Here is a 26,531-nt window from a genome sequence, read left to right as displayed (position 1 = left end):
ACAATGCATAAGGCAGAGAACTGTCCCCTGTCTGTAAGTTTAGATTTTCATGTTGAATACTACACACAATTTGTGTTTTCCTCTCTGCCTTCCCTACAGTATATTCCGGCCAACACAACTATGCAGGGGACCTACATCCCCCAGTACACCCCAGTGCCTCCCTCCAGTGTCCCAGTAGAGGTATGAAGCTAGCCTCAACCTCAGCTGCTTACATTTGAACCGTCATGTTTCAACTAAGTGGATGACCATTGATTATAACTCTTACAGGGACGTATTTACTAAAATAAATAGTGAAAAAGCTGCTGCTCTCAGCATGCTAGGTTTCATCCATATGTATTGTCAGGAGTGGCAGAGTTAAGGCACAAAAGTGAAGGAGCAGCCTATTCAAACTGCTAACTGACTGGTTATAATAGGAAGAAGCAGATGTAAAGGCTTTAGTAATTCCTGGAAATGCAGTGTCATGATATTCCAACAGAGGTTTTATCTTTTTCATATGCCAGAGGGTGATTTAGTGTAAAAACAGTTTTTGGAGTCCTGTTTTGGAAAGTTGACACGGAAACATGGGATGAATTTTCATGTTTTTCCTTCTTTTTTTAATTTGTTGTTGTTGTTGTTGTTGTTGTTGATACGTTTAATCCAACCTTAAGTGAGCTGTTGTTTCATTGCATCCTATACCCTTGTGTCACTAAAAGTTTTTCAGTCATTAGCTTTTAAAGGAGAACTTAGTAGAGCCAAAATCTGTCATTAACCACATGAGATCGGAGCTTAAGAAGATATGAAAATCTAATTATTGTTACTGGCACAATGAAACCCTGATAAGCAAACAAAAAATTAGGACCACATTAGCAGTCAGTTTTTTCAGTTAGATTATTTCCTGATTGTATTAGAAAACATTTAAGTAATGCAATTTAAGTATACATTTTTTATATTTTGCTATGTATAAAGTTTTTCACTGCATTTTCACTTTGCTTTAGCATCTGGTGATATGCAGAATTAATTTGTGTAAAGAAAATTTGTCTTCCTCATTTTCCCCTTGAGTCGTCACGATGATGATTCTTTATTACTTCATGGTTGTATTAATATATATTGTATTTATGTTAAGCGCGATACCCTAAAACACAGTATGGGCCTATATAAGCCCCTCCATCATTCAGCTAGAAAAGCCTTTGCCTCTCATGAAGGAGATGTAGAATTATTTTATTGAGACATATGGCACAGAGTCCACAGTCTGTGTGCCCCAGTGCTGCAGCTGATCCTGGCCGAGTGCTCTGCAGGAGGCGCTTGGAGCCCGTGGGATGAGCAGCATGGTGAATGAGGAAAACGGCAGGTTTATGACTGGAAAGAGGCACGGTAGTAAGGCAGGAGCTCAGGCTGTGATTAGGTAGATGAGGCTGGAGTAGAGTGAAGGTTGTGAAGGTGGAATTGGGTTAGTGTCACTGATAAACTCCTTGAATTAGGCAAAAATTGCACATGTTAGTAAATACGTCCTGTAGTATGCACTGGTGTTAGTTTAAGTGAACATACAAGGCCTGTAAAACCGCACTTGCATTGTTCTTTGGTTCATCCACACTTAAATTTGAAGGGGAGGGCAGTGGGAAAATACAGGCTGTCTTCTTCATTGCATCTTAAATAAAACCTGTTTAACCTACACATGGTCATGAGTTACCAAATTTCTAAACCCGTTGTCGTCTTCAGGAAAATGGCGGTCAACAGCAACAGGTTGCAATGGAGACTCCTGCAGAGCACACAAACTACTCATACCAACACACCAAGTGAAGCTAAGGTAGGACAGTGACATATGTCATATTACTGTAGGCTAATGTAATGTCGTGTTTCAGACACCGCTGGTCCACACATTTCTTTCACTCAACAAATTAGTAGACTTTTTGTCTGACTGGGTCGTTTCAATTTACGATCAAAAACTGAAAACTTAGAGTGATGGTGCATCTGATGAGCTGATTGGCTGAAGTGGGTTCCAGCGTCATTTGTTTATGTGTAGTGCAGGCCCGTGCTGAGCTCAGACACATGAAGCCTCAAAGCAATTTATTGTTAGATAATCAAATTGGGGAAAAATTAAAAACAGGAAACCTTAAAGCTGCACTAATAAACTTTTTGTATTAAAGCAGTAGATCAAATGACTAAGTGTAATGTAAAATGATGGGCGGCTTGTAGCAATGGACCCACAGAAAACTAATTGCATTTACAGAGCCATTTAGCATCTTTTTAATGAAAAAGCTGTGATAAACCCACCGTATGTGCTACCAGCCCACCACTACTGTTGCTCCGTGTCTGCAGGATGTGTGCATAGGCAACTGTACATAATACTAATACATACACTATCATAACTTCTTATGTTGATATTAGGTTAGCAAATTTGCAAGAGGCAAACTTGCCATTGATAATTTATCATAAAGCAGACTGAGTGAAAAAGCCCCTTTATTTGCTAGTGAGGGATAATCTTTCAATCAAGATATAATTCATGCTAAGGAGCTCCAAAATCAGATGAAATTCTCAACACTTTTAACAAATGATTTTGTCCAATACTGACAAAATCTGTTTGTTATATTTAATTGCAAGGTCCTGTTTGTATAATGTTTTTGTGCGAAACACAGATCATTTAGCAATTTTGCAATTTGACAATTGCCAGAATGATAATGATTTGTTACACTTTGTAAAGTGGTTACTGTAGTTAAGTGTGTGGATAGCATATTGATAGCTGTTGTGTGAATACATGGATTAGCTCAGTGTTTGGAGCAGGGTCAGTGTATCAGTACTGTGTTGTGTGTTTTTCAGCTCCCAGCAGGGTGGGGCAGAGGGTATGAAATGAATCCAACCAAACAGGATTCAGCTGGAAGAGATCTGTGCTCCATACCATCACCAAGCACCCAGACTTGAACATGGATAACAAAAGGAACGTGTGTGTGTGTGTGTGTGTGTGTGTGTGTGTGTGTGTGTGTGTGTGTGTGTCTGTGTCTGTGTGTGTGTGTGTGTGTGTGTGACTGTGTGTGTGTGTGTGTGTGTGTGTGTGTGTGTGTGTGTGTGTGTGTGTGTGTGTGTGTGTGTAGTTGCTTGTGTGTTTGTGTGTGAATGTGTGTATGTCTGTAATTTTTTTTTTTTTTTTTTTTTTTTTTATGAAAAAGGACAACACTTAATTTCATCGGACTTTTCTGCTCACATCCTCAAGAGTTGATCAACCAAAGGTGGGAATCTTCTTCAGAGAAGCTTTGATCTATTTTGATAACTGAAAAAGGAAACATAACAAGAAGTTTAAAAAAAAAACTTCAGAGAGGAGGAAAAGACACAGAGCATTATTTTTGTGCACGTAATATAACAAATTCTTATTTTTAAAAAAGCATTCTGGACGTTTCAGAGTGATTCAAGGAAGAGTTGAAACACAATGTGTCTTTTATTTTTTTGTAAAATATGCAAACTTTTATTTTTATTTCCTGATGTCTGTTGTTTGACATTCTATTCGCAGCAGCAGGGGCAAAAATTTGTACAGATACAAAAACTTACAAACACTTTTGCTGGTCTGATGTGTCGCATCATTGTCAACTGTGGGAGGCAAACCGTTTAAAGCTACTTCTTCCTGTAACTGCTGCAGAGATTTCTATTCACGCACAGATGATAATAACATTAACTGTTTATAGTTTAGTCAAATTAATTTTTTTGAAATTTTAAACCATTCTTTCATAAGTGAACAAAAGACAATCAATGATTTCTATTTATATTTGAATTATAGTTCTATTTTTTAGAGTTTTTAGATCATTGAAACATACATTTGTAGAAAAGAAGTTATTTAATACTGTAGTCTGTAAAGACAAGATGAAATGGACTTTAATGGATCTTTACTCCACACGTTAATGATGAGCTCTAATATTTGGCTCATGGAAATTATTATTGAGTTCTTTTGGGGTTTTTTTTTCCTTTTGATGGTTGGATGACTCTCAATTCAGTTCAAGTCCTTTGTGCACCATCAAAAAAAAAAACAAAACACACCTGTTCATACAAATAGTCGTCCTGCTCTGTTATGATGTAACTCCACGTTACATCCCTGTCCATGAGAAGTGGTTTTAAGCGGTTTTGTTGTGGCAAACCTTCAGGTATCATTAAAATTCATCCTCCTGTTGTGGAAGGGGTGAAGTGAACGTGCTTTAGATCTGAGCAGTTAGAATACTGAGACATTATGTGTACAAAGAACAATGCAGTTACTAAATTAAGATGTAGTTTAGCAAAAGCAATGAGGGAAATCAAACGAAAGACTCATAAAATTCCTGAGAATAATTTGTCCGAAAGGAAAGGGAGCTGTAAGTCTTTTTTTTTTTTTTTCAATGCTGCTGTTGTCACCTGAGTTTGATTCTCTGTCAGTGATTTTTAGTTTGTAGAAAGTTAAATGTCTTGTTTTTTTTTTCTTGTCTATCACTTGAAAACCTTTGTGCTAATTTGCCTTATTTTTTTGGATGAATTTGTCTTTGAAGTAGATTAGATTTTAGCTGTAGATTTTAGCTTTTCCTAGAGAGTAGATGTTAGCTTTTCTCCGCGTAGGGATTGATGCTGTCTTCTTGTGCACATCGAGTTTTGTTTTACACACGAATTTCCGTTTCCATCCTTGTGTCGTCTGTCCTGATATTATGTCGGGTCTCTTTGTAGAAAGCCTTTTCAGAGTGGAGAGCTGAACCAAACAATGACTTCATTTTAGCGCTGATCCAAAAGATTCACACTGAGGCTGCATCAGTGTTGTGGCTCCAAGAGGCTTCGCACACACAAGCCCGGGTATGTTTCAGTCAGCACGTTGAGTGAAGCTCATGTCACCATATACAGTACATCCAAATCTGTTGATCTTTAATTTATACAGACATCAAAAACTGTAGATATGTAGATAATAGAAATAATGGTTTTACAAAGGACTGCTCACTAGACCATGGAAGTGCCATTAAAGACGATTCTTACAGCCTTTAGTGAGACAGCAAGTCTGAATGAATTTGTGAGTGATCCAAAATTCAGCAAAAACTATTTTTAGCTAAGCCTTAATGTTTTTTCTCTGGATGAACTGCCTGATCTCTTATAGGATTGACACTAAGTTGTATATACTACGGAAATGGCAACAGGCTTGTTTGAATGCCACCGAGTTAGTCGTCCTCTCAGTCAAGCTAGCTGTAGGGTTACGAGGAGCTTTTCTTCCCGCTCTTCAACCATTCATGTTTGAATCCAGTGAAAAACACAGTGTGATAACGTCTTTTTCTCAAGGCTCGCAGTTTAATGATTCTGTTTCTGACTCTGCATCGTCTTTGTATTTTTTTTTTTTTTTTTTCCACACGCCATCTTTTTCGCTGTGTGTTTCTGTTGTTCAATTCTGCAACCAAAGATGTTGTAGCCACCCTTCTTTTAGCTCTCGGTCACAGATAAACACTGCACTCATCTATAGAGGATCATCTGTCGTGTGTGGCTGGATAAAAAGCATTTTCACCGGTTTCTGATAGATTCAGAAAGAGCGAGATCACAATAAGGGTGTTTACATGCACGAAATATTCCACATGATGAGAGTAAGAGGTTCTGTGAGAACATTTTTGGGCACTAACCTATCAAAAATATTTCAGCTGAACAACTCAAGAATTGATGTGGTTTTGTTTACATGCATCAACAGAACTGAGTTTCCCTCTGTAAACATAATGAAGTGTTGGAGTGCATGTAAACAGACTCATTATGAACTTTATTGGCTTCAGCAGACGCCCAGGAGGAACACAGAGTGCAGCTTTTATGAGGTTGAGGGTTTTCAGACACGAGAGCTAATTTTGTAAATAGTCTTTTTTTTTCCCCTTCCACTTGCTCTTTACACCATTCTGTTTGTTTCTTTTTGTGCGTTTCCTTGATTATTTTTTTTTATGATTTATAACCTGTCCAGATAACACAGTGACTAGCAAGTTTTCAGATTCAGTGCACCATGAAGGAAAATGTCATGGATATTGTTTATATGTTCAGAGAAATGATATTCCATGTATTAGCCATCACTTTTAATACAAAAACAGGATTTTGGAACTATGAAATGACCACTTGTTACAATACAGTGTTTATTTATTTTTATTTTATTTGTTTTACAAACCTGATAGCAGAAATGATAATAACAGGAACCCGTGATGCTCCAAAATGAATTTGCATCATGACAATAATAGAACATTTATAGAAAGTTACATTAAAATTGGAAGAATACTAAACTCAGTTGTGTACTCTATAGACAGTACACAATATTTGACAAGAGAAGAAATCTCCTTATACAATTTGAAAATCCTCCTTATGTCCATCCTAATGTAGATTTGATGGCTTATTTCATAGCTTCAAAATGATTTGCTGCTAAAACAGGATTTCCATACAGGTGGTTAGATGTTGCCCAGTCTGGATTTTCACAATGTCTCCTTTTATTTTAACTTAGTTAATTCTAGTGGTCCTCATCTGTTTGGTTTTAAACAATCACGTCATGAGACTAAAATGTAGTAAATAGTTCACGACTGTCTTGCAGTTGTATTTTACTTCATTGTAACTCAGAAATGTCATCTTAAGGTGACATTTCTGATCAGGAAATACTAAAAACATGTCTTGTTGCTCAACACTGTATGAACCAGGTTTGTGTGAATCACAGACGTTTTGAAAATACAATGGGCTTGTCTCACTTCCTGTTTGTGAACAGTTTTCTTATTTATACAAGAACTCATTTTGTACAGTTTTGTTAGAGGAAAGAGGTTTTGATATTTGGTTTTTTTTGCAAGGCCACTTGGCTACTTTTGTCTTCCTGTGCCAGAGTTGCTAAAATTGTCTGTAACTTGTGTTTTTTTTTTTTTTTTTTTTTTTTATTGATTGTGATAAGATTTTCCTTCTTTCTCGGTTTTCTCTTTGAATTTGAATATGTCAGTTTTTCTTCCTTTTTTTTTTTTTTAATAAAAGTCTTCTTTCAATGATTGGGTGAACTGTGTGTTCCATCATCTATCTTATGGTTTCTGTTGGGGGGGGGGGGGGGGGGGGGGGTCAGGTGCTCAAGTTCTGCTATTAACACATATGTATGTTGCATGTAAAACAAAAAACAAGACAAGCAACTGTCAGTCTGACTGTGGCCTATAGAGGGCGACATCCAGCTGAGCTACTGAATCCTATATTGACAATTACAGGAAGGTGACAACATAAGCTTCAGGGCAGGTCAGTTGTACCTGGTCTCGCTGCTCTTTGGGTAAACCTGAGTTATCACATGCAGTCATCTGTCCATTTCCTGAATCCACTTATTATGTTTAGGGTTGCTGTTTCCACTGGTGATGGAGGAGGACATCAAAATCCTAAAAAATCCTGTGGAGGGGGTCTGTACAGATCACCAGTCCATCACAAGCCTTCACATGCAAGCCAGGCACAGCACTATTCATGAATCTCTTTTATTTGAATAATTAAATGTACACAGCTCATTGTCCTTATAAAAAAAAATATTAACTGTGTCCAGGTTTTTTTAAAATTCACTACTCAGGTAAAACATTTGTAATGCTCACATTGTGACCATCAGCATGTTTACATTAAATCATATTCTATCATATCCCAAAGGCCACATTGAAGTCACAGAAATTACAAATGATCTCAACTGACTAAAAGTATGCTACTGTACGCTGCTACACACACACATTCCCTTTATGGTTGGACTTTGTGAGCGTCAGTGTTAATGCTGGATGTTAGTTGAAATCCACAGGTTCAGGTTTCACTTGCACAGTATTTACCCTGAAAAAACATCCAGGCTCAATCTGTGCTGTTAGAATAAAAATACAGCATCTTACATGCACATACACAGTAAAACCTTAAATATGTCATATGTGACGCTGGGCATAAAAAAAATACACATTTAAAAAACAAATTGTATTTATTTAGCTTGTGAAATACTCAGCTATTGAAACAAACTCAATCCTGCTGAGCTTGAAAGTGCAGATTTCCTGAATCTTCATTCTTGGCTCAGCGATGGATAAACAGAGTGATGCAGCCGAAGAAAGTGATCATACTCAACTCTGGGACTGTGGCTGCTTTTATCCACTTATGAGCCTAATTTTGTTTAAACACACTCTTTAGGATGCTGGGGTCACAGCAGACCCTTCAGTGATACAAAACCAGATTAACAGGAATGGCCAGAGTACAGTGAACAACTACAGTGAGGTATGAGGTGGATGTAGACGAGGTCAGGACAAAACCAGCAGCAGGATTGGACAGACAAGATTACATAACCAAAAGCAAAGACAGATTACTCTCTCTTGCTTACAAAAGATTTGATGCATGCAAAAAAATGAAAAAACAAAAAACTTTAAATGGTGATTCATCAGAAACCTTATAGCCCTGATAACATCTTGAGCATGGGAGTGACAAATCCAAGTTTGGTTTTTTTTGAGAGTTCAAAAAGTGCAGCTGACAGATAGATTTATGTAGCAGAAGAGTGGATGAAATTCTTCACTCGCGGCCTCCTCCCATGATCTGCAGCAGGAAGCTGAACAGGTAGATAATGTCCAGGTAGATACTTAGGGTGGCAAAAATATATTCCTCTGGACTTATGGTGTAGCGCTTGTTCCCTAACAGCAACTGAGTGTCAAATGCCAGGAACTGCGGCAGAAAGAGATGGAGAAGGAGGTGGAGAGAGAATTAAAATAAATGAAAGGAAAAGATATTCAGTTGGATAATTTTTTTATACATTGATGAGGTATCTGATTCTCACCAGAGTAAAGAGGATGGCTCCTATCACAGCATAAATGGCGTGTAACCAGGGAACCTATTTTGCAAGATAAAAAGCATTACAAAACACTGTTAAGAAGGATAGCAGGATGCTAATTTAAGAAAGACAGCGAAGTGCTTCGCCAGATTATCTGTGAGGCTAATCCCCTGACACACACCCAAATACAGCCTGCAGCACCTGAGGCTTTAACCCGCAAATGCTGTTTAACCCAACATTAACACAGCTATTTTGGACTTCTTCTGGAAAGGCTGAATGGATTCTACTAGCACAGGTGAAGGGGGTGAACTTACGTATCCGAAGGGGACAACAATGGAGAGGGTGATGGCACAGAGAAGCATCACCATGCACAGAGAAAACAGGACGCCCTGACAGGATGTGACATCAATCTGCAATAGGCGAGAGCAAAAGCACATGATGGATTTATTTCATTATAACAACATCTGTCTGTTTTGCCGCTTGAAGTTACAATTTCAGCAGAGTTAGAGAGAGATTACCTTGCTCTGGAAACTGAAGATGGTGACAGAAAGACACACCACAGCTGTGATTCCCAGACACAGCACCACTGATTTGGTGTTGTAAAAGCTGGAGGAAGAGCAAATACATCTATTAATATAGTTCCTTCATGTGTCTTTCACCCTTTAAAGACTTTGATGGTTGAAATTCAGTGTGTCACACAGATGCATGCGTATAAACACACCTCTACATTCTAGTATATGTTTACCTGGATACAAATCCCATCATGAAGGCCATGCTCAGGGTCTGTGAGTGAAAGAATACAGAAAGCAACAGTTAGATTGTATGCTGTGAAAAGGTCACACTGTGTTTTAGTGTAATGTGCCGTATTTCAAACTGTGAAATACTCACAAAGAGAACTAACAGAATGACGTTCCAGGGAAACTGCCTCCTGTTTGGGTAGGAGAGGAAGTCCAATTAGTCCCAGTCATGTGTTTAGAAATTCATATCAAAGCAGCATCTTCTACGTGCTTGTTTTTTTTTTTTTTTTTTTATATTGCAAAGAAACGTTACCTCAGATCTCCACAGCAGGACAGTGCGATGTAGGTGGAGAAGAACATGAGACTAAAAGGGGAAAAAGACAAAGCTTAATAAATAATGTAAGTGTAAAGATGACAGTGTGTAATGTGTAATGCACTGTGAGTTATGATGTGATGATGTGTTTGTACTTACTAAGATGCCATGTACAAGCCAGGATGAGTCTGGATATAAAACCTCACAGGTGCGCTGTAGACACAAAAATTAGAAATTCATACCCCCAATTCATACTCTGATCAAAGTATAAGCTCAAAAACATAACATAACTTGGTAGCGATGAACAGAAGAGGTAGTTACCAAAATGTGAAGAGACCAACGATTGCAACGGTCACCAACAGCTGGACCATGAGAATGGCATAGACCTGCAGGGCGAGATACATTATACAATGGAAGTGTCACTGTGACAGGTATTCTCCTGTGTCTGTGTCATTTGTTTTAATCAAACTTTTTTCAATACCTTCCTGATGAAGGTCTGCCTGATGTGCTTGTCGTCCCAGGCGAACTGAGCCTGCATCTCCTCATAGCCTTAAGGAAGAGGAAGGAAGGGAGAGAGACATGTCACAGTTGAGTTAAGTCACAGCTTGTAAACGTGAATAAAGTGCAATATTATAAAGTGTAATAATTATGATTATTACTTATTATTATGTTTCACCTTGTCCTTTGACTAAATTAAGTAAAGTCTGGTAAAACCAGATGACGTGGCAGTGTTTGTACATCTATAGCTAATAAAATATGTTGTGTTAGTTTTCACCTGCTGTTGCTTCCTGATAACTGGGGGGCTCATTGTCATCAGTCACCTGCTGGGATAGAGTCAGGGTTTGCAGGGTCATTACAGTTTTAATCAGCTGTATAAAAACATAGCTGTCTTTTACATCGTCTAGACACAGTTAAAAATGTGTTTACTCTCACATACTGTACATGAAGCAAAGTAATAATTTTCCTTCTAACTTGGCTGTGCAGAGTCTATGACACATTACATTTTTACATTAAAGCTGCCTGCAGACAATTTCCCAAAACAGATTTGTCTACATAACAGCCTTCATATTTGATTTGATTAGTTCAAAGGATTAGGATAAATGTGATGGGCCTCCATCTTTGGGCAGCCAGCAAAGACTACACTAAATTGAACTACACAGAAGCAAATGTTCATTCAATTAGCAAATGTGATTTATGGTTGTTTGATTTTGAAGTTGGTTGTGATGTTGCCATTAAAAGAGTTTCCCCTCAGAAACAGAAGAGACATGTCTCTACAACCGAAGTCATGACTTTGACCTATTTAAATTATTATCATCTATCACATTCAAATGACAAACCCAAGAAATTACATTATAATATCATGGAGCTAAAGAAATCAATCTCTACGCTCTGATTATGTAGCTGCATAGTAACTATAAGGAAGGAAAGTTAAAAACATACCTTTCCCTTTTTCATGATTATTCCCTTTTGGCTCCTTTATGTTTCTGATGCTGAGGAGGACTGTTCTGAAGTCACGAGTAAGATGTTTTAAATCCCAAATCTGAAATTTCTCAGCTCTTCTTCTCTTGTTTATTGCTATATGATCCAAAAACACTGCGAGTTGTGAGCAAAATGTTGTTTGTAGCGTAGGCTAGTTGTTGCTCTGAATTTGTCTCCAGTGTGCGGATTACACTGAAGCTTTATAGGCCTCCATGTGGTTAATCTCTCTCTAACCCTGATCCCACGCCACCCCTCTCCTCGGCCTAATGAGATCGTTCTGGCGATATCCAGGTTGTCCCGAAACACTGACATGAAGCCAGGCTGTACCACTGCTGCTGCTAAACAGGGGTGTTGTTAATGTGTCTCTTTTCTGGCACAAAGATTCTCCACAGTGTTCCAGGACAGATAATCATCCTAGTGCTCACCAAAGGTCTTACATATCTGAATTACATATGCATTGCATAACTATTTTGCTCCACTTTGGAGGAAAGAGGGAAGCACAGATATAAGCGATATTCAATAACCAGTATATACCAGTATACATTTATCCTATATATTAAAACAAACCCAACAACCCCTGCACTCGTGAATTTGTTCTTATATACACTAGAATGTACACAGAATACACTGACGACAAAAACATACACTGTTTATACTTTACTCGATCTATCACAAATACAGCCACACATGTATGGGGATTAATGGAAAACTAAAACAACTAGACCTACCTCAGATAGTTGGGTGAATCTATTTGTTTATGCTTTACACTTTCAATATAATAATTAGTTTTAGCAGCAAAACAGGTGTAGTGGGCTGATGACATCATCTCTTTGTGTAAGAGACTGGTTTAGTAAGAGGCACTGCAGACTAATGAGATGGACGTTAAGAACATTATGGAGCACAAACAGAACCTTTACAAACAATAATGAGATTTACTAGACAGCCCCCACCTCTGAGCTACTTGTTCTGATCCTCATTTCAGAAAACATGCTGTTCTTTTGGTTTGTTTGTTTTTTGTAGTTAGAAACAACAGGGTTTCTTTTATGTGATATTTTATAATGGATTTTGTCTCATTATACATCATAACGTAAGGAAATGCATAAGAAAACCATTGATCATATTTCAAGGTGATACAGATACGTCTGCAATTTTGGTTTACATCTGATGACATCATCATATATTAATGTTTACCTGGGAATAAGCTCTATATTCTGGCAAAAAATCATTCAAACAACCTCTTATTCACTGTGAATGGGGCACTATTTTCTTACTACAAAATATTTGTCTGACATACAGGCTGAATCCCTCAGGCCATATGTGAGTGGCAGATTCAGGTGATAATTCTCTATACGTCCATCACTGTATGCAACCCTTTTCAAGTCGTCACATTGTTTCCACATCATCATTGACACATTGTTATTGTTAAAATATAAATGATAGCCATTGCTTAAAGGATATGTATAATCTTTGAGAAACTTCATCCAATCCTCAGTCCATAAAACATGTTGACTATGAAACAATGTGAAATTGTATTTGCCTTTCCTTCTCACGACCACTAGATGGCACCAGAGGACAAGAAAACATTCATATTTTATGTGGTGAGAAAAGGCCTGTGTCAGACACAGATAGTAATATACCGCACAACCATTACTCCTTTGCCCAGGAGTGTAACAGATGTGGATGAAAGAGTTAAAACCTCATACCTTTAACAAAATGCAGTCTGTCTCTTTACTTGAAATCCTGAAGTGAGATGATGTTTTATGACAACACATAATCAACACTGACTGTTCAGTCCCAACTCTCTCATCCCATGGTTTTTTACAAGGTAAACAAAATGACTGTGAACTTCTTTTGGTTGTGTTTTAACACTAAAACATAAACCAACAGCACCTCAGTAAAAACCTAAAGGTGAGGAGAACAACTAAGACATTTTGAACTAAACCTCAAACCTTATTATTACAAAGATAACACTAAAATGGCTACACTGTTTATAGTTTATAGTAACACCATGAAGTGTACAGACATGAAACCAGGGTTGTTTGTATATGTTATAGTGAATGAGAATGTCAGGTCATTTTTACCTGAGTCACGGGATAGAAAGTTAGAAATTATGCTGGTTCTTGAGGAAACAACCTTTCCCCAGGGTCCAATTAGTAGTAGTTCTGGAGGTTTGAGAGATATCACATGATCTTCATCAGCAGATGGAGTTTACCAGTTTGTGGAGTTGTATAGATTAAGACTTCCATTTTTTTTTAGCACTCTTATGCTATGACCTCTTGTCCATATTGTCTTGAAAGCTGGGGTTCAAAATAAAGTAAAAAAGGTATAGAAAAAATGTAAGTTAAATACTATCACCTCCATCAAACTCCAACAAATGTACTGGTCCCATTTAGCCTGGCATTGCAGGGCCAATGTGGCTCTCTGACTGAACTGGTTTCCTGCTGTTAACATCCTGTCCAGTAGATGGCATGTGAAGCCCTCAACATGAACCATAGAAAAGGCTGGGACACTGGTTGTGTCAGAGTGCCACAAGAGACTAGGCTCATACTGTAGGAGACTTTCTGTAATTTTTTTTTTTTTTTTTTTTTTGACGCAGCACTGAGAATAAAAGTTTGGCTGTGTTCACATAAATGGAGGGCAGAGTGCTGCTTTGGCTGATGCTCATTTTTCATTTCTCGTTTCAAAGGAAGATTCATAAGAGAGACAGTTTTACTGCCAGAGAATCACCTGATGTGGAGGCGAATAATTGTTTTTATCCAGTTATTAAAACAAATGTACCCGTGGATATGTGTCCAGTGATATTCATATGAGGAGTTCCCTTGAATATTTGAACTCAAAATATACAAAAGGAGGAGAGCACCCAATGGAGGGGAGACTAGAATGATCTATTCTACTGTGTAAAAAACTATGTATTTGTCTGATATTAGAAGTGTCTAAAGTGTCTACACACAAATCACAAAGATTCACTGGGTGTATCTGTCCACTTTAGTCCAGCTTGAAGCAAACAATGCCTGAGACTAAGCTCACTATGAAAGCTTCAGAAGGCCAGAGTTGCTGTTTATGGAAAATGTTCCCAAACATTTATACACTAATATGATTTTCCCAGGCTGCCTGCCTGTAGTGATAGCAGTGGTAAGGTCTCCTTGTCCTGTCTAGAACCCTGACTATACATTTGTATATTCAGAGCATACAAATCCTCAAATACCCTGACTATACATTTGTATAGTCAGGGTATTTGAGGATTTGTATGCTCAAGTCCCAAATGAACCTGCTCAACAACTGTCTTTTCAATGTCATATTTGCATTTATCACTGAACAGATTCCAGTTCAGTTCATAACCTCCCTCCCAGTAGCTGCTTGTCGTCTCTGCTCTGTCAGTGTGTGTTCATGGAAAAGAACATCACCTCGTATGTATATTGAAGTGTGTCATTCTTTGAAATCACATTTACTTGTTATCACACACTCAAAATCAAGTGTTGTGCCTTGTTAGTAATAAAGCCCCTAATGGCTCTCAGACCCGGTGCATGATTGGCTGATTGCTTCTGTTGCTAGGCTACAGCTCCATCGTATGCCTCGGCAATGCTGATAGTAGACTCACATTAAGGAAGAAGATGAAAAAAGACGAGCACAAGGAAAAATGCTATATAACATTATTTAATAATGGTACTCTATGGTGTAACCATAAAACATTTACAAAATATTCACAAGGTGATGCAGTCAGTTGACAACACATATATTTCAATTATATATCTTCAAATAAAAAGTTTATACTCAGAGCGCATGGTTCAAATGCTGCTTTCTCTCTCTGCAGTCTGTAGAGCAATCCATTACATGTGACGTCATACAATAATTCAATACTAACTTCATTTACATATCTGAGAATCTTCAAACTAACAAAGGTACGAACCAAGAATAAAGGTTATATACAAAAATTTACAACAGAACACCTGGACATATAACCCATCAGACACGGTCTAAAATGACCAATAATTTCTCCCTGATTACCGCACACAAATACAATGCAACTTACTCTCATTTCTTAAAAATGTTATACATTTCTCAATCACAGATGGGTGATTTTCATTAACATTTCCCACATGGTGACAAGTTGTGAAAATAGCTTAGGTCATTCCAACAGGGCAAACACAAACTGTCCTCCTAACTATGTGTTAGACATTTCTATTGCTATGTTATATATTGATGTAAGAGGTTTCTCGATGTATGGAAAGTGCATTTTACACTTGTTGCATGAATGTACAGTAAGAAATCATTGTTGGTGAGTGTTTGTACATGTTCCTTTTTTTCTGGGCAAGATGTGCTTCCTTCTTGCTAGCTTTGCAAGCTGGGACAGGAGGACAAAGTCTACCGAGGAACAAAAAGCCCTCTCTTTCTTTTTGGTCTTCAGAAAAAAAACTGTCTCACACAAACTCCAGGAGGGGGAGGTGATGACTTGGTGGATTGATGTTGACTCGAAGAACCCAGGAAGAACACAAGCTATGTTTTATTCTTTTTTTTTTTTTTTTTAGGAAGCAACTGGAGTTGAGATCAGTTTGAGTTCAGAAGCTTCGAACTCCTGCTTAGCCTCCATCCTTCATTGATATTTTTCCGAGTCCTCTCTCTCACAGCACCAGACTTGGCACAGCTCCCACAACAACTGTCCATCATGCAGAGGCCAGTGTATTGTATGTGGCAGGCCAGGCTTGCATGGGGAGCTGGGAGGTTCCCCACAGCAGATACCTCGGTAAGCTGTAGCTCATGTGAATTCAAGGATCAATGCGGAAAGCTAAAAGCTTGTCAGAGTGCTGGTTGTTAAGGGTGCGCAGGTCTGGCAGACGAAGCAGCAACTTTGGGAAGAGGGTGCTGTCATCTGGGCGGCGACTTGTGATGAGAGAGCGCAGAGCTTTTATTAGATTCTCCTGCAGTAGCTCCACTGCACCCACCTCCACTATACCAGAGCGATCTGAAGAAGGGAAGGAGAAAGTGGGGTTAGACATGGGGTTAGAGGAAATCTGGCTGCATATAGAATGTATCTATGTGCTTGTGTGCATATAAGTGGATGAGTCTTACCGGCTGACACAAGCACGACAGCCATGAAAAGAGCCATCTCATCTGGCTCCAGACCCAAAGATCCTAGCTTCTCGCTGAAATCAAACATGTTGTCCAGTAAGGAGCCCATGCCAAGAGCCCTCAGTGATGCCAGTGAGTATGTCTGCCCATTAAGGAAGGTCACCGTCCTCTCCTTGGGGTCAAACAATGAGCAGAACCTCACCATCAGAACCTGTGGGCAGAACCAGACCGGGTCAGCATCAGAAACAAGAACTGAACTCAGAAGAAAGAAAGTAAAACTTCCAAAGTCCAATCAAATTAATTCAGTATAAGTGGATGTACCTGGAAAGTGCCAGATTTGAGCAGCATGACCTGATCATGCTGGCTAAGAGTCTGGAAGCCTGGGATGCTCTTTGCAAACTCCACTACTTCTTTGACAGCAGGGGTGAAGCACTGGGAGAACGACTCCCACACCTCCTGACTGGAACGACTGGCCGGAGCCACAGGACATGAATTGAGTGGACATGCCTGCACGACACAGAAAGAAGAGAACAGGACAAGTGTTAGGGACTTTTTACTGACAATAATTTAATAGATATATAAATATATATGTACATAAAGAGAAAAAGGCTCACCAGCACTTTGGCGCCTCCATTCAGCTTCCAGGGGCAGGCATTTTGGTTCTGGGACTCACTGTTCTGATTGGCTTGGTAGGGTGACTGAGGTGATAGGTTGCCAGTGACGGGGCACTGATTCTGATTGGAGGAGAAGGTGTACTTGACATTGTCAACATTAGTGTTAGCGGAGTTTTCATTGTTGATGGGGGCAACAGGGCAGTTTGTGGGAACATGGCAGCTTGGTGTCAGGTTTGCCTGCTCATGCCCATGAACTGTGTGCTGCGTCTGGGTTGTTGGGTGCGGCAGGGCAGGTTCCTGTACTGAACTGTTCTGGAAAGAGGAAATACATGTGTTGCTGTTGCGGGCAGCCATCTTGAGAGGTTTCTCGTCACCGTGTATCAAATTGCCACGGTACGTCTGCGATATGGAGCCTTGATTCGCCTGGTTCTGTGGACTGGAGGGGGCATCAGGAGGAGGCGACACCTCCATTTCTATGGAAGCTGATTCATTGAGACTGTTCATGTAGCTCTGCATCTCATCCAAGAGTCTCTGCTTCTCCCGTTTAGGAATACGCCCAAAACGCACAGCTGAGGAGAATAACAACAAGAGCATCCTCTTTTAGCATTTGCTGACTGTAAGCATTGACATCACTGCCAGCTCCTTACTGGAAGCACTTTCATTAACATATTAAACAGCAGAAACACAAACCGTTGATGATTTTCACATTCAAACAATGTAGAGAAACTCTCAGCTCTTGCTCTAATATGAATTTGACATCTGACACTCTAGCTGTAATCTCTACATGGATTACTAATCCCAAAACCTCTCTGTCTGTCTCTGACTATTCTGTCTCCATCACAGCTGTTTCACCACAATACACATACACTAAAGCCTTCATCTCATGCGCCTGCCTCATCCTCCTCTCCAGCCTTTACAATCCTCCCTTCCCCCCTTCTCAATACTGCACCTCCACCGACAGCCCTATTTATAGTACTCTGTATGCTATACCACCTCCCCCTCATCCCTCTCTCTCTCTTCCCTTTCTGCCTTTCGGTTGAGCACTCATTCTCTCTTTTCCTGTGGAACTAGGTCACTGGGTCAGAAGCACTGAACATGATGTCATTAGTAAAGTGACAGAGTGAGTGAGTGGTGGAAAGGTCAAGAAGACAAGAGAGGCAGGTAGGAGAGGTGAGGAGAGGGTTGAAGGTGGGAAAAAAATGGGACAATCAAAAATGCATTTGCGAGCAGATATCATGTTATCAAGTCAAAGGGGTCTATAACATTATTTCTATGGGCTCGGGTAGAACCAATAATCAACATTACATTTTTCTTTTTAATTTAACTTGTATGCATTTTCAGAGAATAAAAACATGCAACATATGGTTATTAATAATAAAGTTTTCTTGCTGCAATGTGATGAATTAGCAGGTGATTTTTTCACTCCCTCATTTTGGCTTTTTTGGGTCAACTAAAAATGTTTGCTCCAGAAAACCATGATTTATTATCACCTACTTTAGCCATATCCCTAGAGATCAGACTCCTGCAGTGAAATAATGCAGTAGAGCAGATTAGCTGTAGTGATATCTTTTTAATTTCAACTGTGGGTTTTATGATTAACAGGATAGAATTACATTATGTCGCAAATGATTGTTGGTAAATGTCAGTGTTGAGAAATAAATATATAAATAACAGGTAAGACTGTGCGCCTTTGTGAACACAGGGGGCAATCAACAACTTTGTGCCCCAATTTCCCAAAATAAACTACATTTGTCACAGTTTCTGTTTGACTGATGACTACTGGGACTCGAGCTCCTCTTGCCATAAATCAGACAGCGGGGCAAGGAGAGAGGAGGGCAGAGGGGAACAAAAGACAAAAGGAGGAGAAAAAAGATACAAGGATATGAAGACAAAATGATTTTTTTCTAAAGAGGAGTGAGACCTCCTTAAGAACCATCTCAACAGTGACAAAAGCTACAACAGGAATCAATTTTCACTTTTTAATAACCTATTGTGTGAAGCTTTAACATCTGATTCTTCCCAACCCTGCGTCACATATATCAATTCAATCCTCTCCTCTACAGTGAGAAAACTGAACATTTATTTCCGTTTTATTTGCCATGTGTCTAAATATCTTCTTTAAGAACACTTAACACTCTCACCATCTCTGGACATGCCCACGGAGAGACACTTCTTAAAGCGGCAGTGCTGGCACCGGTTTCGGTTCATGCGCATGATGAGACAGTTCTCGTTCTTTACACACATCTTGTAGTGGATATTCTGCTGAATGCTGCGTCTGAAGAAACCCTGGAAAAGGCACAAGAAGAATAAAGACTTTAAAGCATGTCTGTTGTGGCAGTGTGTCAGTGTGTGCACCTACTGAAAAAATAAAGAAATGACATAATACTATTTCTGTTCAGTCTCACCTTGCAGCCCTCACAGGCGTGCACTCCATAATGGAATCCAGATGCGATGTCTCCACACACCTTACACAGAAGCACCATACCTCCGGTCTCTGTGAAAGAAGCATACATCCATTGTCAGAGAGAAAAATACAATGACAGACTGCCGGCAGGTAAGCACAGAGGAGGAGCAGGAAGGAGGGATGTGAGGGGGTACTTACTGGTGAACGTGCCAGTGAAACCACAAGGTCTTTTGGCCACTGTGGGATGGTTGTAAGTTGCCGATGATACCGTCGTAATTTGGGCAACTGGAGCATTGTTTACTTCAGGAAACTGGAAGACCATTTTCGGGGAAGGAGTGCCTCCCCCTTGTTCCCCTCTCTGCCTCAGGGCCCCAATCTCCTGAAAGGAGACACCCTCTGGGGAAGAAGGCTGCGAGTGGGAGGAGGGTGACTGGGTCTGATATCCACTTGAAGGGCTGCCAGGACTTGGGCTGGCACTGCCAGACGAGCCAGCATACAAGATAACACCACCTGGAGGAACAGAGAGGGGCAAAAAACTCAGTTCACTGATCTTCATCTAGGTCTCTGTTCACATGTACAATGTAGGTGGGAGTGTTAGTGTTGAGCAATGCTCTACTTTGATACAGTGTGTTTACTTGGCAGACTGGCACAAGGCACACAAAACCCTGATCCGAAATTTGATCTGATAAATAATTTAGAAAAAATGCCACAGCTAAAGCAACAACAACTCTGACCTGGATCTCTGTGCAGACACTTTTGGTTTTTAATCTGTTAGATAATCAAATTAAAAATATACGCTCTGTCATGGCAACTCTACAGTGACAGTGAAAACAAGCTGCCTGCGTGTGGCTTTTACTGGTCGGTGATAGTTTGGCATCTTGAAGACCATTGTAGAGGGTTTTGTGAATAAATAATGTTAAATGCATAATTACCAGGCACGACAAAAACCCTTTTCTGTTGGGTGGACCAACACCCACATAAGGCAAATAGTCACAGCGTGTTATTTAGTTGAATAACATTATGGCTAAATTGCGTGGTCTGATAAGGTAGCCTACACTTCTGAAATACAATAACTGACAATGTATTATACTCTTATCAAATATATTTCAAAATACTATACAAACATCTCAGAAAATCAATGTGGAATCAGAAACACGGTAAGATATTCATCATAATATGACAGTAAGTCACTATACGTTGACAATGAGTGCCACAAACAGGCCTTTGTTTAGGGATGTCACATCAAATCGGAAATGCCCTGTTACCCTCAGCACAACACACATCCACCCCCCTTGTTTTGCAGACAGTGTTCTTCCCTGCAAGATGAAAGACTGCCCCTCACGTGCAGGCTGAGCCAGCCAGTTCCCTGCCCGCTTGCTTTCAGCACAGAGTCTTTTCTCCGCTCCCTCCCTTATTCTCTATCCTCCTCCCATCCGCCCTCCTCCTACCTCCCTCCTCCTACCTCCTCCCTCCCTCTCCCTCCCCACTTTGGCTCCCGGCCTGCAGACCCATCTATCCGCCAGCCACCTGACCGGGAGCTCACATGGACTCTTGACACAGTTCCCGCCCGGCTCACAAGGCTCTTTGCGCAGTCCCGTGTAGACAACAGCAGCAGTACAATAACAAGTGCTAGGGCAGATCACGTTTGGAATAGAGAGGGCTTTAATGCTGTGACTACAGACGCAGGGGAAAGCTTGCAGGGCACAGCTACCTTAAGTCGATGCATTCCACAGAGTCACCAGAAACCGTGTAGAGGGTAACAGTCACGTTGTTGCCGACCACAGTGTTTTGACACATTAAAATTATTTGCTTGGGGTTTTTAATCAAATAAGGCAAGAACATTATTATGCATTTATAAGACAAACCCACCGATCTAATTTACCCCCTTTTAAAGCTGACATCATTTTTTAAATTTATAGTATTAGTGATAAAGCAAGAAACATAAATTCCAATATAATCTCTTTTATTGCATTCATGATTTAAAAAAAAAGAAGATATATTTGTACTTATGATGATCCTCACAGTTTGCCTTCCTTTTTATTTGCTATTAGATCACTGTGTCATTTACCTAATTACTTTAGCATAAAAACCTTTCAGCCAAAACGTTTCCCAACTTCAGCACTCGCCTGCTAAACACTCTCCATTCAAAATCTATGTCACTAGGCTGATATGATGATGATCATGATTGCAATGTGTGAATCACATGTAAATTTTGAATCACGGACAAAATTTCTCAGTGACTAACCAGTAACACAGGTGGTATCACTGCTCTATTCTGCCAAACAGGTTCCTGGGGTCTAGTTAAAGAGTGACTGGTTCAGCTGTAGTGCCAGTGTAACCGTGACAATCGCCTTGAATTGTCTACACTGTCGTTCTGTGCGCTTTTCCTCTGAAGGACCTTGAATCATCTGAGAAACAGCCTCCCTGCACTTTCTCTCCTTGAGAAGACACGTGCTGCGTTTCTGTTTAGCTCTAAGTGCCTCCTTAATTCCACTGCTCACACGTGTCGGCGCTGAATGCAAGGTACTCTGGCCTTGAATGCCTGTGTGTGGTGGCAGCTCCAGTGTCAGCGAGGCTGTGACTTCACTTCATACACAAATGTTACTTTGCGCATGTGCAATTTTCCTGTGTGTTTGTGTGAGAAAGATACAACTTTGTGGACATGTGTATCACCTGCAGAGGAAAGGGGCGACACCCTACTGTCACATGAGCTCCACACCCACTGTCTACAGACACTGTCAACATCCCCGCCCCTCCGCTGTAAAAAACGTTCCATACTCTGTCTCCTCGTAACCATTTCCTGGAAACTGGTTTGACTGGCTGCCAGAAGGAGCTCTGAGAATATCATCTGTGCTGTACTCAGGCACAGGTTACAACATGTGACCTGTGGATACACATTCGACCGTAAGAACTAGAGAATAAACAAAACACTCCCCCGCCCCTCCTTTTGCCAGTTCTCCATAACTTCCCCTCTCATGTGTTCCCATCCCCTGGGCATGCATGCATGGCAGCCAAACTGTGTAGACATCATGCTCATATCATGTCTGGCGGGGGGTGGGGTGGGGTGGGGGGGTCTGTCCTCTTTCATGTGAACATTTACAACTGTGTGCATGGGCAGTAAGCCTCACTCCACGTGAAACAGCTGGCCTCATGACATGTCTATTTATGAAACACTTTCAAGGAGGATGGTGCTTTGACAGTAACAGAGGCCAAAATATCACACAAACATCCAACAATGTTTTATTTCTATGTAAATAGACATTAATGACTCCACGGTGTATTGCTCCAGTTTGAACTTGTGTTTGACGAGTTCTTTAGTTCCAAAGCCTGAAGAGTTTCACATGTAGATCTTGTGGTTTCACCTGAACACATGCCACTGACTGGAAGAAGCAGGTTAAACTCGATCCTCGGATAGAAATACTATCTGACATCTGAATCAAGCTTGGCTTTTAATCTGAGTTAGCCAGCTTCGTGATCATCTCTCAAACTGATACCCACAAGGGAATCTGGTTTCAGGACTGGCATCACAGCTCAACATAAAGCATATTGTTCCCACTAGCATGAATGACACCTGTGACGCATTCAAGTACTTATTCCATTTCAGGTGAAAAACGCATTCTGGGGATGACGCGTTTCTCGTTCATCATTAAAGACCTTAGCATGAAGGCAGGAATCATGCTTTTAGGTCACAAGGTCATCACTGAAGGCTGGAGGTTACATTAGGAAGTTGCCTAATGTAACCTCATCCCACTCATCATCCCTTTTGTGGATACTTAACTATACTTAGAAATTAGTTATTCAACTATTAATGTGTGCCCTGCAATTAACTAAACAGGGTTCATACTGATTAAGGCATTCACGGATGTAAAACATTGATCTAGGTAAATTTCTTCATTCAGTCCAGCTGGAAAATGTCCTACATTATTATATTATATTCCGCATTATCTAAAACTGAAAACACACAAACAATCTATGTCATCGATGTTAAATGAATTAGAAATTAAATTTAACCTAGCCTAATTAAAATGTGTATTAGTAGTTATGGTAGTAATAGTCGATCTGGGCATTCAAAGAGTTGCTGCAGCTATAACAGCGCTGAAATGAATGCTGGCAGGTTTGCACAGGAAGAACTGGTTAAAGCCCGCTGCAGTGGGATCTGCGGATTCAGATACAACATATATGTCCAACGTTATATAATTTGTATAATCACTCAGAGACATTTCAGGGGGAGGGGCCGCGCTGTGGAGCCTCTCTGACCCACTGACCAGGCTCACAGAGGAATCCCCGTGCGCGCGCCCTCGTGGTGGTGGAGGGGGCTCGCGAGGGGCGGGGCGCGCGGGGAATCATGCGCGGCACGTGGACACCGAGGCCGTGTACACGTGCTTGTCGGCTCGAGGTGGGGCGGCTGCGCAGTGGAGACCAGGCGCATGAGGTCCCGACGCTATCACGACCGTGTCCGCCCGGGGTGCGCCGGGCGGGGACTGGAGGGGAAGAAGCGGCTGTGGCCAATGGCCTGTCCGCTGCTGGGTCCCCACGGCTGTTAAATTATCTGTCGGGGTTTAACTGTGTGATGATTATTAGCGGTGACGTCATCGTGCATTATGATAATTTAGTCCCCGCGGTCTGAGGCGCCTAATGGCTTGCTCTGATTGTGGTGTCAATTTCCATAGCCTACGAGCTATATATATATATATATACATACATATTTATATATATTTTAGCAGTAATAGATTTATATTGACATTTCATTGGCGGGTGAGTCCTTATTTGTTCAGTTAAGTCCTCTGTGTGCTGGTGCAGAAATACACACAGACCTTAATATCCATTCATATCCATTACTATGGCCTATCTAGTCTATTACTGAGGTACATTGTCAATGGCAAATGGTTTCAATTGGATTCGGCTGGTTCGCTTGTTTTATGAGTAACATATGATCTGCGCTCGGCTCATTCACCATCTGCTTCCTCCCACTACATTTGGGTTAGATCATGATTCAGGTCCTGGCAGAACAGGATGTTTACTCCACTCCTCAAGTCATGGTCGGTTACATGGAATGACGGTCACTTGTTCTGACTCGGTGGGCGTGACTGCTCCTTGACATAGTCTACTCACATGTGTTTGGGAAAAAAAAAAAAAAAAACCCCGATGCGCGTCAGCCTGAATTACAGCCAAGTACAATGAATCACTCACTGCAACAAAACCAACAATGAACACTCTCCAACTTCCAAATGCGCATTAGTTGGAGACATGTTGGGGAGCTGGAAGCAGGCTATAATTAAAGCACCCACGGTTGGATCGGTGTGTGTAAATCACCGAAACAAGCCAATGAGGTTTAGAGGAGTGGGCTGCGCTGTGGAAAGAAACGTGTCCGGCCAGGGGGCATTTTGGGTCGCGCTTCATGTGACAGAGTGTTTACATGCGGGGGAATCGGAAATCCGCCCGCAAAGATTGACGAGCTTTCCGTGTTCAGCTCACCCCTTTAAAACTCTTTACTGTCCGCAGCCCAGAGGCACTTGGCAAAAAGCCACATATTACAGTGATAAATTACACTTAAAGGCAGGGCATGTTTTTTTTTGTTTTGTTTTGTTCTGTTTTGTTTTTTTTTTTTTGTTTGTTTGTTCTTTTTTAAATATTAGAAATAATTCCACAACCATAACTTCTTCCACAGTAAGCTATCTAGTTTCAGTGCTGCAGAGACGGAGCTGAATTGCATCCTGCGGTTCACACTTGTATTCTGCCTAATGTCAGGTGCATTGGACACAGCGTTCAAAACTAACATACACACATACAGAATAAAAACCGAAACCATCAACCGTGTCTACGCTCGCCCCACATGGACTCATGCAATTATAAATAAACCGAAAAAAATCTCTAAAAATGTATAACATAATGTGATAATATATAATAAAACATAAGCTTCCGTGAAATGTAGAGAGGTGGAATTGCACCTTTTTCCCCAGTATGCACCATCGCTTGCTCATTCCCACAGCTATTGGCACCGAAATAAATTCCCCCGGTTGCTTCAAGCAAAATACACAAAGTACAGCAAAAAGACGACTTACCACCAGGGCTATTTTCCATGTTTCCCAGTCGGTCGATGTTGCTCAGTTGTTCCGTGCTGTTTAATTGTCGGCGTTTAATGCTGGACTGACTGGCTCTGCTTGCCACTGAGGAGTTTCGTTGATACAGGTGAAAGAGTCATTAACTGCCAAGGCATAGAGAGTGTATCCAAAAGCTTAGACCAACAGGAGTGTGCACAGGGCATTAGGGGTCTGGAGAAAACCCAGCCAGCGAAGAAAAAACAAAAACACACAAAAAAAAGGCAATATCTTAACAAAAAGGGAAATTAGAGCAGATCTGTTATTGATCCAATAAAATATCCAAGGTGAATAGATGCACAAGGGCGGCTCAGCGCACAGTCTGCACACCTTATGATGCCAGGCTGGATAATATCACTGTGAAGGGGTTTCTCTAAATTACCGAGGTCCCAAAGCATTCAGCTGCTTGCCATGTACAGTCACCATCAAAACATGACAAGAGTGGAAGTAGTTTAAGCACTCCCCACTCATCAATAAGCAACACGCGTCCTAAAATAACCAGCACGTTTTCAGGTGCCTGAGAAATGTGACCATTTTTTTTTTTTTTTTTCCCTGTTCTCTTTTTGTGTGTGTGTGTGTGTGTGTGTGTCCCTTCAACCGCCTGTTTGTTGATGTGTATCAGGGATGTCTCTCTCTCTCTCTCTCTCTCTGTCACGCTCTTTGAAAACACCCCCCTCCCACTCTTTTTTTTTTTTTTTTTTTTTACTCTTTCTCACTTTTTCATTGGCTGACGGCCCCGCGTGGAGATTGCTGGTTAAACCTCCGCTGCATGTGCGCATGGCATGTGAGCCCGCGCTGCCCTACTGACACACATTTTATGCTAATGAGCCGATAATCGGAGGGGAAGCGAGGGAGAGATGGGAGGGACGAGGCGAGAGGTCTCACTCCGGCCTCGATTCAGCCTCCCAAGACATTCATTGTTTTAGTCATGAGCTCATTTGCTGTAAACTTGTGTTGTTTTATCAAATTGTTTACTTTTTTTTTCTTCCCAAAGGCTACCTTGTTTTGTTTTTGATGCCTCGGACCAGGTGTTCTTATTTGAATCAAAACTGTGAATAAATCACATCATGTCACTGGTGAGGTTACGCAGAGAGAGTGGGAAA

At 40.7% G+C, this 26,531-nt stretch overlaps 3 protein-coding genes across 6 annotated transcripts in view; 1 reads left to right on the top strand and 2 right to left on the bottom strand.

The window, feature by feature from the left end:
- LOC139630440 (RNA-binding motif, single-stranded-interacting protein 2-like) overlaps positions 1–6,950 on the top strand; it is a 35,914-nt gene extending 28,964 nt beyond the window's left edge. For 2 of the 3 annotated variants that reach the window (XM_071493893.1, XM_071493894.1), the window contains exons 12-14: positions 100–180; positions 1,696–1,783; positions 2,794–6,950. In XM_071493893.1, coding sequence (XP_071349994.1) covers positions 100–180; positions 1,696–1,776 — 162 coding nt within the window. In that variant the 3' untranslated portion in view covers positions 1,777–1,783; positions 2,794–6,950. The remainder of the gene's footprint in view (positions 1–99; positions 181–1,695; positions 1,784–2,793) is intronic. The other variant, XM_071493895.1, reaches the window with a different exon arrangement.
- Positions 6,951–7,396: 446 nt separating this feature from the next.
- Positions 7,397–11,474, bottom strand: faim2b (Fas apoptotic inhibitory molecule 2b). 2 transcript variants are annotated; one of them, XM_071493897.1, is made up of 12 exons: positions 11,207–11,474; positions 10,542–10,587; positions 10,248–10,315; positions 10,088–10,152; positions 9,926–9,979; positions 9,767–9,817; positions 9,605–9,644; positions 9,462–9,499; positions 9,235–9,322; positions 9,031–9,126; positions 8,723–8,776; positions 7,397–8,610 (listed from the first exon to the last, which is right to left on the bottom strand). In XM_071493897.1, exons 1-12 carry the CDS (start codon positions 11,219–11,221, stop codon positions 8,461–8,463), a joined length of 765 nt encoding a protein of 254 aa, XP_071349998.1. In that variant the 5' UTR covers positions 11,222–11,474; the 3' UTR covers positions 7,397–8,460. The 2 variants fall into 2 exon arrangements, with proteins under 2 accessions (XP_071349998.1, XP_071349997.1); XM_071493896.1 differs by having other exon boundaries at positions 10,542–10,590; positions 11,207–11,470.
- A 3,409-nt stretch (positions 11,475–14,883) lies between these two features.
- On the bottom strand, positions 14,884–26,035 carry LOC139630836 (nuclear receptor subfamily 1 group D member 1-like). The gene is made up of 8 exons (XM_071494598.1): positions 25,393–26,035; positions 19,529–19,840; positions 19,332–19,420; positions 19,068–19,212; positions 16,927–17,495; positions 16,634–16,819; positions 16,313–16,523; positions 14,884–16,205 (listed from the first exon to the last, which is right to left on the bottom strand). Exons 1-8 carry the CDS (start codon positions 25,409–25,411, stop codon positions 16,009–16,011), a joined length of 1,728 nt encoding a protein of 575 aa, XP_071350699.1. The 5' UTR covers positions 25,412–26,035; the 3' UTR covers positions 14,884–16,008.
- Between the last annotated feature and the right edge of the window lie 496 nt (positions 26,036–26,531).

Source organism: Trachinotus anak, unplaced genomic scaffold (genome assembly GCF_046630095.1).
Source record: "Trachinotus anak isolate AG129_WGS33_773 ecotype Australia unplaced genomic scaffold, CSIRO_AGI_Tana_v1 ptg000013l, whole genome shotgun sequence".
Classification (NCBI taxonomy): domain Eukaryota; kingdom Metazoa; phylum Chordata; class Actinopteri; order Carangiformes; family Carangidae; genus Trachinotus; species Trachinotus anak.
Note: the sequence above shows the minus strand (reverse complement) of the source record. Positions and strands in the feature narration are given on the sequence as shown.

Excerpts from the sequence above, each read along its gene's own strand:
- faim2b (XM_071493896.1), bottom strand. Across the intron at positions 9,500-9,604 it reads TCATTCTGTTAGTTCTCTTT|ACCCTGAGCATGGCCTTCAT; the intron begins GTGAGTATTTCA and ends TTTCACTCACAG. Across the intron at positions 9,127-9,234 it reads TCTTCAGTTTCCAGAGCAAG|ATTGATGTCACATCCTGTCA; the intron begins GTAATCTCTCTC and ends CGCCTATTGCAG.
- LOC139630836 (XM_071494598.1), bottom strand. Across the intron at positions 19,421-19,528 it reads TTTCACTGGCACGTTCACCA|AGACCGGAGGTATGGTGCTT; the intron begins GTAAGTACCCCC and ends CTTCTTTCACAG. Across the intron at positions 16,206-16,312 it reads TGTCGTGCTTGTGTCAGCCG|ATCGCTCTGGTATAGTGGAG; the intron begins GTAAGACTCATC and ends TCCCTTCTTCAG.